The sequence below is a fragment of the Ricinus communis genome, chromosome 2 (genome assembly GCF_019578655.1).
Source record: "Ricinus communis isolate WT05 ecotype wild-type chromosome 2, ASM1957865v1, whole genome shotgun sequence".
Classification (NCBI taxonomy): Eukaryota; Viridiplantae; Streptophyta; class Magnoliopsida; order Malpighiales; family Euphorbiaceae; genus Ricinus; species Ricinus communis.
The window spans coordinates 30,990,177-31,009,061 of record NC_063257.1 but is presented as its reverse complement, the minus strand read 5'-3'; the positions used below and the strand labels follow the sequence as shown (position 1 = coordinate 31,009,061).

The 18,885-nt window shown below is 32.1% G+C and overlaps 1 protein-coding gene across 2 annotated transcripts; it reads right to left on the bottom strand.

Moving 5' to 3' along the window:
- Positions 1 to 7,131: 7,131 nt before the first annotated feature.
- Positions 7,132 to 12,128, bottom strand: LOC8262550. 2 transcript variants are annotated; one of them, XM_002527772.4, is made up of 6 exons: positions 11,673 to 12,115; positions 11,511 to 11,564; positions 11,255 to 11,335; positions 10,575 to 10,644; positions 10,399 to 10,487; positions 7,132 to 7,507 (listed from the first exon to the last, which is right to left on the bottom strand). In XM_002527772.4, the coding sequence occupies exons 1-6, from the start codon at positions 11,832 to 11,834 to the stop codon at positions 7,373 to 7,375; spliced, it is 591 nt and encodes a 196-aa protein (XP_002527818.2). In that variant the 5' UTR covers positions 11,835 to 12,115; the 3' UTR covers positions 7,132 to 7,372. The 2 variants fall into 2 exon arrangements, with proteins under 2 accessions (XP_002527818.2, XP_048227123.1); XM_048371166.1 differs by having other exon boundaries at positions 7,427 to 8,526; positions 11,673 to 12,128.
- Positions 12,129 to 18,885: the final 6,757 nt, after the last annotated feature.

Below are 18,885 nucleotides of genomic sequence, written 5' to 3'. Positions count from 1 at the left end.
CAAAAAATATAGTGATAAAAGTTATTATTCCTCCTAAGTCTCACAGAGTTGAGAAAAATAAAATTTTTGGTTAGGGTTAGAAGTAATTGAGCTAATATTATTTTCTGAAATTAAATTGGACTAAATTAACAAAAAAAATAAAATTTAGGGTCAAAATCAGCCAAATTACCAAGTATAGGGACTAAATTATAAAAATTTCAAAAATTAGCCAATCGGCTTTGCGTATAGCCGATCAGCTCTATCCAAAACCCATCGGCTCTATACAATACCGATTGGCTCAAAACTCGGATTTTCGCATTGTTTTTCAATGTTTCTCGATCTTAAATGTTAATAATTATTAAAGTAAACTTTCTATAAGGTTTTTATTGATAATTGTCTAGCTTTTAATTCTATTTTATAATTAAATATATTTTTCTTAAAAACTATTCTAAATATTTAAAGAAATGTATTTATCGATCAAAAAGAGTTTGATAAATCCCTTTAATTATTAATATTTTTTTGGAATTATCGATAACTAAAGGGATGATTATCTTGGACTCTAGAGTTTCCTCCACTACCTCTATAAATAGAAAAGGAAGTACTAGGTCAAGGGTTTGGTAATTCTTGGTAGAAATAACTAGCGGTGAGTTGGTGAACATACTATGATTTCCAAAAGCAAACACAAATTCATCAAATACTCTAGACCCCTACCCCATATTTGGATCAACCTCTTCTTCTATTCCTGTGATTCAAGGATCTGCTTAATATGGTGACAACTTGAGGGTTCTAAAAAAACCCAGTCATCTCATCATCTGTTTATTTATTCTTCTTCTGATTCTGTTTATGATTTAGAGACATGTTCAAGATTGGTTTCTTTTTATTAATTTACTGTTTAAAATCTAGATTTGTATGTTAGGGTTTTGAATCCAATAACTATTATAAGATTACAAGTTAGATATAAGTTTCTTTTTGCCACATTTCTTGCTAGAATCACATGATTAGATTTTAAAATAATTGTTCTAGTAATATTTTGATTAAGTTGTCATTTTTAGTTAATTATCTATTAAAAGCTGCTCTTATGTTAATTGCCTACTGTCAATCTGCTTAATTCCTGTTGATATTATCTTTACCTTAAAAATTAATTAATCTCTTTATTTTGCTTTGTTTTATGTATTAATCAATTTTTTGTGTTTTTATGTATATTGATTTTTGGGAGTTCTAGAGTATTTGTCTACCTAAAGCTCGAATCGGCCTAGGAATCACGCATAGAGCTGATCAGTTGTTCGCTCCTCATTCATTTGCAATTTTGGATGGATTTTCGCCTAATGATTGGATTTTGCCAATTTTAACCCCTTTTGCTCGTTTTTGGCTAGTGTTTTTGCTTATTTTATCAAATTTGTTACTTTTCTTATTTTTTGCTTTCCAATTTTGTATGTAATCTGTAAAATAGTAGACAAATATTTTCTTGTTTGATTGCTAACTAAAAAGAATTCATATAGACTTAGGCTTAAGAATTGGACCTTAGCATGTAATCTGTAGTCCATTAGGCTAAAAAGATGATAAATTGGGCATAATCATAAAACCCAATTAGACCTAAGTGGCTTTGCCATGAATAATTAATGAACCAACCCATTTAGACTTAGGAAATTAAAACAGGCTTTTGGCATGCAAGATGTAGCTTATTTAGGATTAAAGGCCGGTGTCAGCATCTATTTTTCAGATCTAGATATCGAGAAATTTATGAAAAATCCTGTGATGAAAGTTACTACCTTTCTTGGGTCTCGGAAGACGGAGGATGGGCGAAATCCGAGGTTAAGTTTGATTTTAATCTAATCAAAGTTATCTTTCTAAAATCAATTTGGCTTTAATTGTTAAGAAAAGTGAAGTTTGAATGTCAAAACAATGATTTTCGCAAGTTTAGAGACTAAATTGTAAACTTTTTTTGAACTTCTGCTCTTTAGAGCCAATTGGATCTACATAAAGCCGACCGACTCTACATGGTATAAATTCGTGGTTTTCTTGATCTGACGTCATTTTTTGGCATTAAGTGTGGGGTGAGTTGATAGGCATCATATTACACATATTTACATGCCCAATTATTTACATTCTTGTGCATAATTATCTCATTTTATGCTAGAATCACCTTTCTTTTGGTTCCTTTCACGTTTCAGGTCATTATCGAAAGACATTGTCAATAATCGAGAAAAATATGTGCAATTACGGACTAGATTCCATCAAATTGAGCAAGGATTAGCATTCTGAGGTTGAGCACGGCCTGTACTCCGGCCGTGCTGAATTGTCAAGAAGCTGCCCCCAGAAGTGCCATTTTGGCACGGTTTCCGTAGCCACCACGGCCCGTGGTGGCTCAGCACCAGCTTAGGCACGGCCTAGAAGAGGTCAACAAAACTAAATGTGCGGCCGTCTTGAAGGGACTATATAGGCAAAAACGATTTGGTGAATGAGGGTTCGATTTTTCTGACTTGATTTCCATTATACGAACTCAAATCATTTGTTTTCAAACCTCAATTGTCAACTTTAGAAGATCAATTTCATCAATTGAAGGAAGGATTACACTTGTTTCAACATCGATTTGAAGATCAAGACAAGATTTGGGAGCATTCAAGAGGCAAATTAGGGTTTGATATTTTGAATTGGAAAATTAGAGTTTCTCATCCAACTTGAAAGAGAAGGGTGTACATGCCTTTAATTTACTTTTTTGATTTTATTCCTTATTTTGTGATGTTTATTAGTATGAGTAGCTAAATTGTTGAACCCAATTGGGGTTCCTATGTTTGTGGATTGATCTTAATGTTATGAGACTTTGATTGTCAATTCTTGATTCTTCTTGCTTTCGTTATTAATGAGAAGTCACTTTATTCATGAGACGTTGTGAATTGTGGAATTTAGATTGCTTTATGTAATTGAGAAATTCATTTAGTAATCGAAAAATTGAATAGCAAGAACTGATTAATAATCACTTAGAGATAAGGGTAATTGACTAGCTGGATTAAGAATTAACAAAGCTTAATAGAGGCGGGTTAAACCTTAATGCTAATCGAATAATCGATCGTTAGGAAGAGATTCCAACTTTAGGTTATTAGGTTTAGGAATTCAGTTATCTCGAGAGGGAGACCAAATTCAGTTAAGACTTCATCCACGGGTAATTGCAATTGATAATCAATTTAATCTCTATCTTTATAAAAATCCAATTAACTTAGGTCCCCTAGGGTTTGCTTTTCCTTTGAGATTTTTCCTAAATCCTTTCAGATAATTTGACATTTAATTTCTTGTTTGTTCATAATTAATCATAGAACAACACTTCATTGAATTCCTTAGGTTAGATAACATAAGACACTATAGTAGGTGTAGGTTCACCCTTTCCTGAGAATACGACCTTGATACTCACTATTTGTGCTATTCTGCATCAATAGGTTCACTGCCTTAGATTATAGCTACGTAAATAGCATATCATATACACTATTAACTAATGAAATTAAAGAATAGAATACATATTAGGGAAGTTGCTTTCCAAATCAATCTCCAGATGTGGTGATCTTCCTTAAGGAATCTAGTTACGCCGCTCAATTAGAAGAAGTGTCCCGAAGATTTATCCAAGTGGCGACTCTATTTCTCCGCACTAGTCTCTATAACTAGTTAGTGTGTTCTAGGTTAGTTTGAAAATCCTTACAATATCGTAGTTGTTAGAGACACTTGGGTACATTCCCAAACTATCGCCGACAATCACTAAAAGGACATAGATCACGAATCACCCTCTTAGATTTCTTTTCTTCAACTCCACTTTCAAAAGAACCAAATTCAATCAAAAACGGTAATTTAAACATAAAACTAGATTTAATCACCCTCATAGAATCACTGGTGTATCAATACCAGAATGTAAACAAACAGTACCATAAACAACACTAGAATCAACAGCCTGCAAAACAAACAAGTAATAAAAAAATATACAAGAAATCAACAACAAAATAAACTAAAGGTAAACAAAGAAACATAAAAATACAAATCAGCACATCCCAACAGACTTCATAGCATTAGCAATTGATTCTTCTAAAACTACAGGAGCAATATCATCAAAAGAAGATCCGTAACTGACTTCACAATTCATATTATTATTTTTTAAATATAAAATATAAATTAAAAACATAGAAAAAATAAAAAATATTTATAAAAATAAAATAATAATACAAAAGATCTTATCAGTACTGACATCTTTTAAAACTTCATCTAAAATCTTCTAAACATCAGCTCCATCTTGAGCACCGCCACTATTGTCAATACCAGCATCACTACAACCAGAACCAACTACCAAGAAAAAGAATAAAGACAATACAATCACATAAAGCATGAAATAAAATAAAAATAAAGACTAAAATAATTACTTGTTCTTCTCTTCTATTACAATATCAACAACAAAACCAGAACTATCACCCTCCAAAAACAAGAAAGTAATAAAAATTATACCACATATCAACTAAAAATCAACTGAAGACAAACAAAATGAAAATATAAATAAACAATTACAATATCTCAACAGACTTTATAGCATTAACAATTGTTTCTTCCAAAATAACAAGGTCAATTTTATCAAAAGAACCAGAGCTCACTTCACAACTCATACCAATCTTATAAAAAATAAAAAATAAAATAATTATATCAACAACTTTATCAATGCCAATATTTTCTAAAACTTTATTTACATTCTTTCTAACATCAGCTACAGAATCACAAACACCACCAATACTACCTGTACCAACACCACTTTCAATATTACTATCTTTCTCAACAACATTATCAGCAGTACAATCATCCTCATCATCATCTTTTTTATTTAAAAAGTTCATTTTTAGAACTATAATAATCATCTTTTACTTCATCTTTGTCATCCTCTTTTACTTCATCTTCTTCATCCTCTTTTTTATCATCTTTCTCATCTACGTTTCCTTCCTCTTGCACCTTTCACATAAATTTTACCCCTTAGAGTAAGATTAAAAACTTCTGAGCTTCAAAGAAAATCATTAAATTTTTCATAATCAAACACATTAAAATCAGCCAAAGGAATCAAGTTATCTTTCGGTGATGCCAAAAAATTAAGATGCAGAAAATACAAACAATCAAGCTTCAATGCATCATCATCACACAACCACATCGTACACAAAAAAACTTCTTCAGTCGTTTGCTTATTAATCCTTTTAACATCTCTAAAATACTTACTAACTAACTTATCAAAATCTCTATCAAACCCAAGCTTGCTCAATTCACCTTGACATTTCAAATATTTCACCAAAGCAAACTCCTCAATACTAAACCAACCTATAAACTACAAATGTCAAACCACATTTCAAATATATTCGTCTGCTCAACCTCCCTAAGAAGAATATAATGTATAAGTTGAGATTGCAACTTAGAATGAGGCACATCGAGAAAATGACGAAAACAACTATTTTGAAACAACAATAACCGTTTCTCATCCAACTTCTCTTTTATATTTTTAATAACATCATCAAATAAATGGAAAATAATTTTTGCAGTGAAACGATCTTCTTCTTTAACTTTGAACACCCATAACTGAATAAAAAAAATAATCAACAATATATATAAAAAAAATCAATTAAAACAATTTAAAAACATAAACTTGAAAAAAAAATCAAAAATCAACAAAGGTTAATTATAATTAAAACCAAATAAATTAAAGAAAAAAATACTAACAAAACAAACTAATTGAAGCACTTAAAACACAAATACAACTAAAATAAATTTAAAACAATAAAAATAAAGAGATCAAACAAATTCAAAAAATATAAACATTTTCAAATATAAAATAAAAATAAAATAAAATAAAAACAACCATACTAAAACATCCAACAACAACAAGAAACATTGATTATTTTTAAATGTTAAAATATTAAAAAAATTTAACATAATTAACTAAACAAACAACAAATAAACCCTAAAAGATAGGAAAAAAAATAATAAAAAATCTTACTAAGTAAACCTAAAATCAAAAGCAAAATAAAAATGAAAAAATAAAAAAATTAAGAAAAATTAAAAACTTAGCTTGATTATCCTTCAACTCCTCAACAACAATCTTGCTTCGTTTTCTAACATTTTCTTCCTTCAGCTCATTCTCTCTCTTACCTCAAGATTTTGAATCAATAGCTTTCTTCTTGATAGACCTTTTTATAAACTTTTCTCTTTTTTGTAGAATGTTGCTTCAATTAGGGCTGAGCACGAATCGTCCAATTCGGTTATTTATAACTCACCAGTATTGTATCAAGCCTCAATTCTTTTAAAATTTAAAGTACAAGTACCGTACTAAATATAAATGGCATCATATACCATACCGTAACAGTAAAATATTTTTGAATCAGTTCAATTCGATTATAAAAATCTTCGGTTATCTCGGTTTTTGATATTTTCTGATACGGTTATTCGATTCAAACAAAAATCACCGAAATCCATGCTCAGCCCTAACTTTAATCTCATTTTGTTAACTTTAGTTTTCTTAAACTTTCTAAATATTTCAGAAATAGATCTAAGATTAGAATAAGTAACAACTATTAATAAAGAAAAAGAACGGTTAAGAAGCTGAAATGAAAGAGAAAATGGAGACTAAACCCACAAAAGATTATCAAAGTAGAAGTAGCGAATGAAGGAAGAAAAGAAAACATTTAAATGTATACCAGCAGCGTAAAAATGTAAGAACTTAAAACAAGAAGGTATTTTTGGTATTTTTTTTCAAAAAACAATGCAACTACTGTAATTTCCTTTAAGAAAAAGAAAAAAAAGCAAATGTTCCTCAAAGTTTTGGCTACATTGAACACTTATTCGTCAGACTACCTGAAGGCTTATTTGTTTTTTCCTTTTCAGCTTATCATTATTTCTTTATATATAACCATTAGTAAGATTTAGTTCTAAATCACATCATTAGATTCATTTCTTACAAATCATAAATTTTATCTGCCTAATTTTTGCAACAAAAATAACATGATAAAACCTGTTCTGCCAACGTTCCAAATTATTTTAAATTAGGAAGATGTAAGATAAAACTAGTTTTTCAATTGGTTGTGAAGACTAGCATCCATGGATTCTATGAACTGTTGGGAAGTTAAAAATACTGATGTTACTAATGGCATATCTTGTAAAACTTGATGACTCTCACATTTCATACTTTAACAAATCAAATTGCAAGCAGAAGTTCCATACTGCATTGACATCGTAATCATGATCAAGAAAGCATTTGCCTCCTTAATCTTATGTTCCACTACAAGCATTTCGGAAAAATGAGTTGCCATCGAGTGATAATAAATAATAGTGTTACAGAACAGTCATCATAACTTGAAGTTCAAATGAAAATCAGCTTGTCGGTGCACAATTTCTACCGATCTTTGAGTTCCTGCTCAAACTGAAGCAATTTTTCACGGACAGACTGCAGAAACAGTTTCAGATCCTGGTTAATCTGTAGCTTATCTTCCTGCAAAAGATCTTTCTCGTCGCTAAGTCGCACTTCCATCTGCAATATTAGGAGTATTGATTTATCATTAGCTTAAAATCCAGACCCAGAAAGAAGCCAATCTAATAGCAGCATATTTATTTTCATTTTTAGAGTGAAGTGCAGACTCCCTAAAACCAGCAGGATGCAAGATTAAGGAAAAGTCAGAACAAAATATGATCTGGATTAAATTAAATAGGGAACTCAATATTAAAATTAATCTCAAACTAGTTGGAGTCAAATTTATCCATCACCCCATCCAATCTGCACAGTTCATAGCTAGTTCCTTAGGATAAATATCTTCTCTCTACTTCCCTAGGTGCTTTGAAGATTTCAACAAAGGTTGCCTAGCCAAGCAATGTTTGGAGGCTGTTACATAACCAGAACAAGCCGCGGGTGAAGATTTTGAGAGGTCTCTACTTCCCTAGAGAAGATTTTATGACAGCTGGTAGCAAGCCGAATCAATTGTGGTTATGGTCGAGCCTCTTGATGGGGAAGGAAGTGCTGAAAGAAGGATTAAGGTGGAATATAGGTAATGGCTTGGCTGCTCAAATTTGGAGTGTCGGGTGGTGGATTCCGAACCTGCCAAATTTAGAATTGGCTAAAAATATTGCTATGGAGAAAGTTCCAGATTTACTGAAGGGAATTAAATCAGGCTGGGATCAAAGGAAAGTTGCTAGCATATGTTCTGAAGAAGACGCATAAGCAATTCTGACTATCCCCATTGCTGTGTCTGGAAAGGACTGCTTGGTATGGTATTTTACTAAGAATGGGCAATATATGATGAAATCAGGATATAAGCACATCAGGCTTCAGTCACATCAGATGAGCCATCCTCATTCTTCTATCCAGTTACCCAACGGTTTGGAAGCACTTGTGGAAACTCAGCCCCTTGAAAGTTAAGAACTTCCTCTGGAGGGCAGTTACTAATTGCCTTCCTATTATGAACAACCTGTGGAAAAGGATTGTCCTCATCCCCTTTGTGCCTGATCTGAGGTATGCAAGAGGAAACTGTTGAGCATATGGCTTTTTTTGCCATCCTGCAAAAGCCACCTGGTTTATGAGTCCATAGGGATATAAGGCGCACGATGTTGGTTTCTCTACATTTGGAGACTGGTGGCTAGACGTCAATGAGATTAAGAATATTGTAGGATGGTTTTTGTTACAGATTTCAATCACTAAGAATCAAAAGTTGATTTAGTGATCAACTATTGAAAGTAAGTAGATTTAATAGTGAATGTATTTGCCTAGCGTGGTATTAGCAAAGCAAGAAGATTAGCTGGAGAATTATAACCCTGATAAAACTTCTGTTGTGCATCTCTCCATTTCATTAGTTGAAGAATCATAACCTCATAACACTTCTGTTGTACATTTCCCACTCCATTAAGAAATAAAACTATTTTCCTAGCTCCTTTTAATAATTCGGTTTTCCACATTTAAGATCTTTGAGGAAAAATCTCCCAGATTTCATAAAGAGAAGCATAGGTATTTTAAGAGAGAGAACACAGAGAGAGTCAAAGGGATGAGTTACAGGGAACAAAGAAGTGAACTTCATGTTATACCTTATTTGCATATTAAAATTATATCAACTTTTGACAATTTACCCATTTATCTATCCAAATTTAAGTCTTCAACTGCTTTTAACTCTGAATCTAAAAACATGCGGTTGAGCCTGTTTAAAAAGTCCTCAATATGAATAGAAGTTAAAGTTTAAGGGTTCAACACTAGAGACCTGTTAGATAGAACTCATAAAACTTATGGCTTAAAGATGGTATTTTCCTGGTAATAATTATACTGTTGCCCTCATAATATTTTGATACAAGACCATGAGTTGAAAAACAGGTAAGAAGTTATTTTGACACTCTTCAATAGAAGCCACTGAAAGAACCCAAATAGTCTTAGGAACAAATTATAAACATGAAATCAAAATATCTGAGCTGAAGAAACTATAAAAAGAAGAAAGAAACAGCATATCAAAATCACAAACTTTCCATAAACTTGCTTATGAGAGGTGAAAGTTTAACAATAAAAATTATCTGATGGGACACCAAGAGAAATAAGAGAACAACAAAAGAGGAAAAAAGGATATGACAAAAGCAGCATTTCAATTTCTGTCTTATTTGTAAACAAACCTAAAGGGGCATGCATTGAAGTAGGTGTGCTTTAAATCGATATGATAAAATTTTGGAGAAAATATTTTAGCTCTGTATTAAAATATGACACCTTGAAACCCCATCCAGAAACAACCAAAAAAAAAAAGGAATAGAAACAAGGCTGAGAACAAACTCCAAAAGCCAACTCATTTTATGTTAAAAGTTGTCCCTGATTATTAGTTTTCATGTAAAAGGATCATGGAAGAGATTCTCCCAGAAAACAGAGACAAAGAGGAAAACCAAATCCATAAAGTTTATCATAATATACACTTTTTTCCTTGTTCTAATTTTATTAATTTTAGCTTACAAGTTATAATCAGTGGAAAGCATGCAATTCTGAGAGACAAAGTGTTCTATAATATAACAATTCAATCACTAAAGTCCATTTATATTTTAAGACCAACACACAATTTAATTCAAAATGTTAGCATCAAAGTATTATAGTACTTTAATTCTTTTTGAAATTGATAACTAAAATGTAGAGTCGTTAAGAAACTTCAAGGACTAATAATGTTAATTTTGAAATAGCAAGGATCAAAGTGGTTTCAAGGCCACACCACATGCACTCCTTAAAAAAATTTCTCGCAAAGAAAAGATGAGAAAAAGGATGTGACTGTTTGAATAGAAGAAATACAATTATTTCAATCACTTGAAATTTCAGAAACGAAACTTAAGAAAATAAAACAAAATTAAATTAAATTCTGTCCCTTCAATTCTTCCCAAACACAGCCCTAAGCATTCAAATGGAGAAGAACATACCTGTAAATCATCTAGCTCACCAATTGAGAACTCTGGGATATCAATATCAGCCTTAACCGTCTTTTTCTCCTCTTTGACAGTCCACTCTCCTATTCCAATTAAAGTACCAATTCAATTGGTACACGTTAAACAGATTAAAAATAAAAGGGAAACAATGTTAAGGTGTACCAAGTTACCTTTTATTTTCAATGTCAACTCATATGTATAGCCAACTCGTTTCTTGTTTCTGACAGTCACCAAGAAGGCCTGCTCAGTCAGAAAAATATACACCAATAAACTACAAAGTTGAAACATGTTCCAATAGCACAAAGAGCTAAGATTATAATAGATACTGAGAAGCAAAAGCAGAATCCTACAACAAAAATCTATAAAGAGGGATAACATGGTTATGAAAGTGAGGCAATCTTATACAGAGATGTTCCATTATCTGATACTAAACAGTTAGAGTAAAACTCTCTCTCTCACAAATTTAAATAAATAGCATCTTTTATTAGTAATAATCAGATCACAGAAGAAGCTAATCATTAATATGTAAGAGAACAGGAAAAATGAATAAATCTACAGGATATAGCACAAAGTTAGAAAAATCAACCAAGTACATGACAATTTGTTGTGAAATAGAGTTTACCATGCATTACATGGGCTTTCAAGAAAGGGCAGGCGCAAAACATAGTGTTTTATTGGTTAAACGTGGTAAACTTTCCATTGATTGTTAATGCCATATGCAAGATGCTTGGTGGCTACTGGAATTAAATAAAAATATCAAGCAAGATGACATTTCTTTAAGGAAAATAAACAAGAAATGAGAGAATGCATATCCATGGATGTACAGATATAACTAGTTACAAGAACTCACATCCCCAGAACATTTAGACACTTCTGAAATTTCAGCCTTGCCAGCAGAGAACTCCAAGGAGCCTACTGTCACAAGCAGCTCCTGAAATAGAAACCAAAAGAAGAAAAAAAATTACAAAAACAAAAAACCAACATAAAATGGTAAACTGGAACCTACCCACAAATTCAATGTTGTTGATAGTAACGATAACACTAAAAGGGGGAAAAAAAAAAAAAAAAGATAAAGAAATTGCTTACAGGTGAATGAAGGTACAGACCTTAATCCTATCAGTTGCCCATTTATTAAGACTTTTCTCCTCCCAAGTACCAGCCTGCATACAATCAAACAGTCAAAACATGAACATAAACATAAAGAAGCATCAAAAACAAGAAAAAGAAAAAAAGAAAGAAAGAAACTTTATAATGTCAAATGAAAATACCCGATTCCAGACAGAGCCAAGGGTGTTATTATTATTAGTATTATTAAGAACAACATCATTGGGAGATAGTTTCTTGGGAAGAGGAAGTGGAGCTGCATCTGCTTTTGTCTCTCTAACCCAATACCTATATGATGCTCCTTCCTTCTTCTCTTCCTCTGTCATTCTCTCTCCCAATGCTTACAAGACCTTCAGATCTTCAGATCTTCACTTTATTATTATTATTGTTATTATTTTGGGATCAAACCCAAGTCCTCCAACAGACTCTAATCTTGTATTGAAATTAAAAAACTTGTCTTCTTTCCTTCCTCACTCTCCGGAAGCTTCTTGCCTTTTCAAGAACCACGAGCCGCCCTGTCTCTCTGGTTTCAGTCAGACTTCCTCAGCTTTAACACTTTATTTATCATAGGTTCACCCATTAGACCTCTTTGGACTGGGCAACTTCAGGTCTCTTCAAGTGAGGATCATCTTTGAGTCTTCAGCCCAGGTTTTGGTAGAGCCTGGCCCACTATTATTCAAGATGCAAGTCTTATGTTTTCATATTATGTATGTATTAGCTCATATGAATATTTTGAACACATAAATTTAAATTCTTTTTTAACGTAGGTAATTCACTAAAAGAAGTTGAAGAAAAATCCATGTAGAATTTCTCTTTTAGCCATGCAGCTTGAAGAGAGGCATTTATCACAAAGATGAATGCATATAGTAACAAGTTCTGCTAGCTTGTGAGCTAACTTATTCCCTGCTCTGAGAATATAATTAAAATGAATCTAATCAATTCTTATACAAAGAAGACTTATATCAGCATGTAACGGTCCTGCTAAGCTTGGTGAGGATGAGCAGTCACTGATGGCATCAATAACACATTTTGCATCCCCTTCAAAAATTATCTTTTTTCACCCCTTAGTTGATGCTCAAATGATAGCTTCTTCATAGCAATACTTGCCAGGGTGAACGGATTAGTGATATGGGGGACACGTCAGCTTTAGTTTCCACAATTTTTTATGGGTGGTCTCTGGTTACCCCAACCATAACTGCCCATATAGAGGGGATTACTAACACTAGCATCCACATTGATTTTGAGCAAGTTAGTGGGAGGAGGCTTCCAAGAACTATCTAGGTTGTCAGAAGTGTGGGAAGCTCTTTGTTGACTATAGAAAGTTGTCTAGGCTACTTTAAATTCCTGCTCTTGAAAGTTTGCTTCTTTTAGGATTTTCTCAGGGGACTTGCTCTAGTGTTCATATAGGAGGAGGTTCCTAGATTTCTGGATTTGCCGCATGATAAAGACCATTGAAGCTAAAGCGTCACAGTTTGGCTCATTATTATTGAAAGGTTGACAGAGTTTAATCCACAGCTACCACCTCGAGGCACCCTGAAGTATGGTTGATTGGAGAGATAAGCAGGATTGAAACTAGGTTATTTATGAGTTTAAGCACTCAAAGAATAAGTGTCTAGCAGTTTCAAAAGCACCACATCTTTTACATCCACTAGGATTGTAGAATCTATAGGGAAGCACATCATCAGTAAGGAGATAGTTAAATAAGAATCTCCACATGAAAGACTTAAGCTTACTAGGGATCTCAAGCTTCCAAATTCTCTTCCAAATTTTTGCATTCTCACTCTGGATGTGCCTCATCTTACTTTCTCAAGGGAAGGTAAAAGGATCTTCTAGGAGTTGAGGATGTAATGGTATGCATAACCAATAGAGGAGTTTCTTGACTTTATGAAATTCTAGATTATTTTGTCTGGGTAGTTAAAGATACGGATTGAAATGCTAAGTACTCTTGTTGCATTCTTATGTTCCGAGACTTGACTTACCCTCCAAATTCTAGAGATAGGGTCAATAAAGCATGCGACTCTCGTGTCATTGTTGTGCAAAGGGGTTTTAACTTGATAAGTTGAGAAGAACTATTTGGAATTCACCTCTGGAGCACACATGAAATCTAGTTGCCATTTCCCACTTGCCATCTAAGACCATTCCTAATTGCATCCCTACTTTTAAGAAGGCTTTGCCATCCCTAAGAAGCGTTGATACCTTTTTTAGCATCCAATTTAGAGGTTGTAGGGAAGTATTTCTTTTTTTAAGATTCTTGCTAAGAGGGAGTTTGCGGAGCAGATAATTTTCAAGACTTGCTTTCTCAAGAGAGTGTGAGTGGCAGTTTGAGGCGCACCCAAAGTTGTAGCAACTACAATACTACAAGATTTTTCAACATAATTTGAAATACGCTAACTAGTCATAGAGACTAGCATGGAGAAAAAGAATTGTCATCAGGATAAGATTACTATGACACTTTTACTTCTTATGTGGCAATAACTAGATTCTATAAGGAGGCTTCACCACATTCAAAGATGAATTTCAAAACCAACTTCCTTATTTATATATTCCTACCTTTAATTTTATTAGTTAATAAGTTATTCCCTATAATGCAACATAATAATTTTTTACACATAAGTAATACAGTATGTTGAGTCCACCTAATTCTAACCCATTTAATTAAGCCTAGCTCAATCTCCATTTTATTGGTTAATCTACTTAACTATTCAATTATGCAAATGCTCACTTAGTCTAGCCCAATTTCATATATTAAGTCTAAATTACCAACCTTTAATTCTAAATGAGCTATTTTTTACATACCAAGCTTGTTTTATTTTTCAAGTCTAAATGGGTCAATTTATTTATTTAACATGGCAAAGTCCATCTAAGTCTAATTTAATTTTATAATTAGGCACAATTAACATCTTATTAACCTAATAGACTACAAATTTCATGCCAAAATCTAATTAAAAACTCTAACTCTAGGTGGATCATTTTTAATTATCAATCAAACAAGCAGACATTTGTCATCACGGATTACAAGAAAAATAAATAAAATAAAGAAAAGCAGCCTACAACTAAATAACCCAAATTACTGAAAATATGCAATAAAGGACGGAAATCATCGAAAATCCTCAAAAATCAGCAAAACGGGCGACAGACAGACGAGCAGCCGATTTGGCTGTGTCACAAAACTGATCGGCTCTATCATGACTCGATATGTGGGCTCGTGATCGGTGCTAGAAAATGGATAGGCATAAGATCACCAAAACCCATAGCAAGCCTGACTAATCAATATTTTAAATAAAATATATTTCTTTATCCAATATATTAATGTTTCACTATCTAATCCTTACATTCACAGTTACTACAAAATTTATATTGGTTCATCAGCAATAATACCATTAATACATCAGCAGATGGCTCATCATGTCGAATAGAAATAATAAGTCTGAATGTAAATACTGTGGAGTTGCTAAAAATTTAAATAATTAGAAATACAAGAAAATAGATATGTTGAGTCCGAGGAAGGAAAGAGTCGGGTTGCCAAAATGAGAGGAACAGCAAAAAACTTAGTTGTCACCTGAAAAATTAAATTTGATACTATCAGTCTTGAGAGTGAGTTAAAATCATATAATCCGAAATAAATATAACAATTCAAATAAATAATTAAGTAGATAATAAAAATTATTATAGAATAAATAAAACGTGTGTCGTGTTATAATTAAAAAAATGCAATTTTAACATAAAACGGGACAAGTACAATAACAAAATCCTATACTCCAATTCTATCAGTCATTTGAGTCTATTGTTTCAATGAGACTGGCGCCTAGAGAGCAAAGCTCGACCAGGGTCCTTAAATCCAGTCTTGTCACTTAATTATCAATACAATCGGCGCTGAGAGAGCAATGCTCGACCAAGAACCTTTCCTCCAACAAATCAAAATTTTCGTAAGCCTAGAGATCTATGCTCAACCAGGGTATATCACATAAACATTTCCCTATTATATGTCTCTGATTTATACCGGTGGCACGCGGTCCTAATGCAACCCATCAAGTGATATTTTTTACCGTCGTCTCGTCCCTAGTCACATTACAATTATAGCATTAAAGATATTTAAAAATGGCATGAATCGCAAGTAATCTTAATATTATTTAATAAAATATTAAGTATTAAATTTAAATAGCATTGAGTATAGAAGACATAAAAATTAAATGCAGTATTAATAATAATAATAATAATAATAATGATAAATATTATGGTAAAAATAATAATAATAATAATATTGATAATAATAAAAATAAAACTAATAGTAATAATAATGTTAATAATAATCATAATAATTATAATAAAATGATGTTGCATTTAAATTAGACATATAACATATGTGCAATGATTATACGACTTTAACTCATAGTTCATAGTTCTAAAGACTTTCTCTAGATGCTTGTACACTTTTGGTGGAGCTGGCTAAACCGTCGGATTATCTAACCATCAAAATAATTTAATTAACAAAATATTTATATTTAATCATAGGCCTAAAGTCTTAGAATTAAACTGTCTAAAAATTTTGACTGATTCCGACTTAAAAATTCTACCAAAAATATTTACACCCACCCCCCACCCTATAGAATGGGTCCAAAACCTGCTAAAAAAACTTTTAACATTCGTTAAAAATTCCAAAGGATTCAGGTCATCCATAACTGCATTATTTTTCCGACTATGCAACACAGCACAGTCTAAAATTAATAATAATTAGTCTGGCATAAATACTTATTCCACAACCAACTGAAAATTAATTTTACAGTATTTAATTTAATTTTTCATAGCCACAATTACCACAAAATTGAATAATAATTAACCACTATTATTAAATCCATAATATTTTTATAATCAAGCTACTAATTAATTAAGATAAATTATTTATTTTTTAATAATTAAAAATTAATAGACTAAATATTATCTAATAATTTTTTGGATCCAAATAAATTATACTAAGCTAAAAATCTAAAATTCTGCGGGATCCATGTCAAAATTCAAATATAAAGGTGTCTACGCAAAGCATAAGACGCATGAAATCCGAATATGTAAGTATCTATGCCTGAAACTCATCGGAAGCCACCAGATCGAGTTTGGAAAGCTTCGGCTCTAATGAGGCTTAAACATGCCTTTCGGCAATGAAAAAAATGGAGGGAAAGGCTGTTTTAATGTTTTCAATGGAGGGGAATCCGTTTCCAGTAAGACGATGGCAAATGGTGGTTTGAGGAGGTGGGAGTCGGTTGGGTGTTTTCTTCCTCCAAGCTGTCATTTTTCCGGTGAAAAAAATTGAGGGAAGGGGTCGCCGGTGGAAGGAGGAGAAGAGGAAGGCATTTCATGGAAAGAAATTGGCGGTGAAAAATCTCAATCCGGTGCGACTAGGGTACGTCCGACAAATTTTAATGAAGGGAGAGCCATTTCAAGACTAATTTTGCGAATTTTGGTTAAGAAACGAGGAAGTAATAAAAAAAAGAGTAGAGAAGGATATATGTCCTAAAGAGAGCAAAAATACTGTTTTGTTCCCTGACAGCTTAAAATTACATTTTAGTTCGTGGATGCGCCAATCATTAGTGCAGTCCATAGAAAGACATTCATCAAATAATATCTTGAAAAGTGAATATTTCAACATTCAGCCCCCATAAGTGAAAAATAAATTAAAGTAGGCGAAGTCCTCAAAATTAAGGCAAGTGAAATCTACAAACTTAAGGTAGACAAAGTCCTAAAAAATTAAAGAAGACAAAGTCCTCAAAATCAAAAGTGCATGGTTCTTTACATCAAATCAAAATTTCTATAGCTTATTTTTTTTTACCGTATCCTTGATAATTATGATTTTTCTCAATTTATTTAATCACATGTATGCTTATAAATCTTGACAAACTAGGGGCAACTATCAGCATTTATTTTCTAGATCTAGATATTGAAGGAATTACCGAGAATCCAATGATGAGAGTTACTTCCTTTCTCAAGTCTCAAGAAGTTGAGGACGGGCGAATCTCAGTTAGGTTTGAAAATAATTTAGCTAAAATTACTTGTTTAGAATCAATTTGGAACTAATTGTTAGAAAAAGTTAAATTTGCAGGGTGAAAGGACAGTTTTTGCAAGTTTAGGAGCTAAAAATGCAGATTTTTCTGAACTTTTTTGCTCCTCAAGCTAATCGGCTCTGCATATAGTCAAATTGGCTCTACACAGTCCTGATTAGCTTATTTTTCGAATTTGATACCATTTTACGTATATTTTAACTTAAAAACGCTAATAATTAATAAAAAATTTAATTCTAGAAAATATTTAATAATAATTGTTAGATTATTTTTTTATTTGAATATTAAAGATTTAATTTATTGGATATTCATTTAAACTTAAATAATTACCTGATAAAGGAAAATCTTTTCTTTTGAATTTAAAATCGATAAAAGCTTATCTATCTCCTCTAGGGTTTTCTAAAAACCTACCTTTATAAATAGAAAAAATGACCTAGGTTTAGGGTTAGCTATATCGATTATAGGCTACTATTACTAAAAATGCTAAAAAATCTATGTTCATTTAAGCAGAAATGTTTTTAATAATTGTGAGGTAAGTCGCTAAGAAAGAACTTGATATTAAGAAAGTATTTTTAGAACGACATAAGGTTTTTTTCCAAGCATAAACAACATGAGATTCTCATCCAATTTTTAATTCAACCACCTCGTCATCTCTAGAGACTTGCAAATCAGCAATCTATTGTGAAAACCTGAGGATTCTCCCAAATTCAGCACTATCAGCATCTCTTTCCTCTTTACTGGTTCTTTGGTTTTTATAATGTAAGAAACATGATTAGGTTGATTCTTAGAATGTCTTATATGATTTACATGGTTAAATTTAGATTTCTTTATGAATCTGATAGCATGCTTTCTATAGAGTTTTGAATATGATGATTGGTATAATTACAGTAACATGTTGGGTTTGTAATTTTTTAAAATAATTACATGATTGTATCAGATTTCTAGGGTTGCATGTTAGAACCTAAAATCTTCCATTTGAGGTTTTCTTATTTTTTGTCAGTTTATTCTTTTTGTGTTTGTGTTATTTTCTATGTGTTTTAGTTTATTTTAATTCGTTGTGTCTTTTATTTCATTATTTTTCAAGTTTTAAATTGATTTTTGTCTCCTATACATGTGAAATTGGCTTCTAGGTGTGAGGATCGAAGAAAAGTTATAGAACCTACCCTGAATAAGCCCTAGAGCCGATCGGTTTTGTGTAGAGCCAATTCGGCTTTGTGACCTAGACCGATTGGCTCTACACAATTTTGACCTTAATTTCATATTTCTATGTATTTATGTCTCTTTTACATCTTGTAACTTCTTTTTTATGCGTTTTTCTTTTGATTTT

Bases quoted from the DNA above. Each gene is read 5' to 3' on its own strand.
- LOC8262550 (XM_002527772.4), bottom strand. From the start codon at position 11,834: ATGACAGAGGAAGAGAAGAAGGAAGGAGCATCATATAGGTATTGGGTT. The intron at 10,645-11,254 runs GTGAGTTCTTGT...CTGACTGAGCAG, and splicing joins TGTCTAAATGTTCTGGGGAT to GCCTTCTTGGTGACTGTCAG. The intron at 7,508-10,398 runs GTATGTTCTTCT...CTAATATTGCAG, and splicing joins GTGAGCTAGATGATTTACAG to ATGGAAGTGCGACTTAGCGA.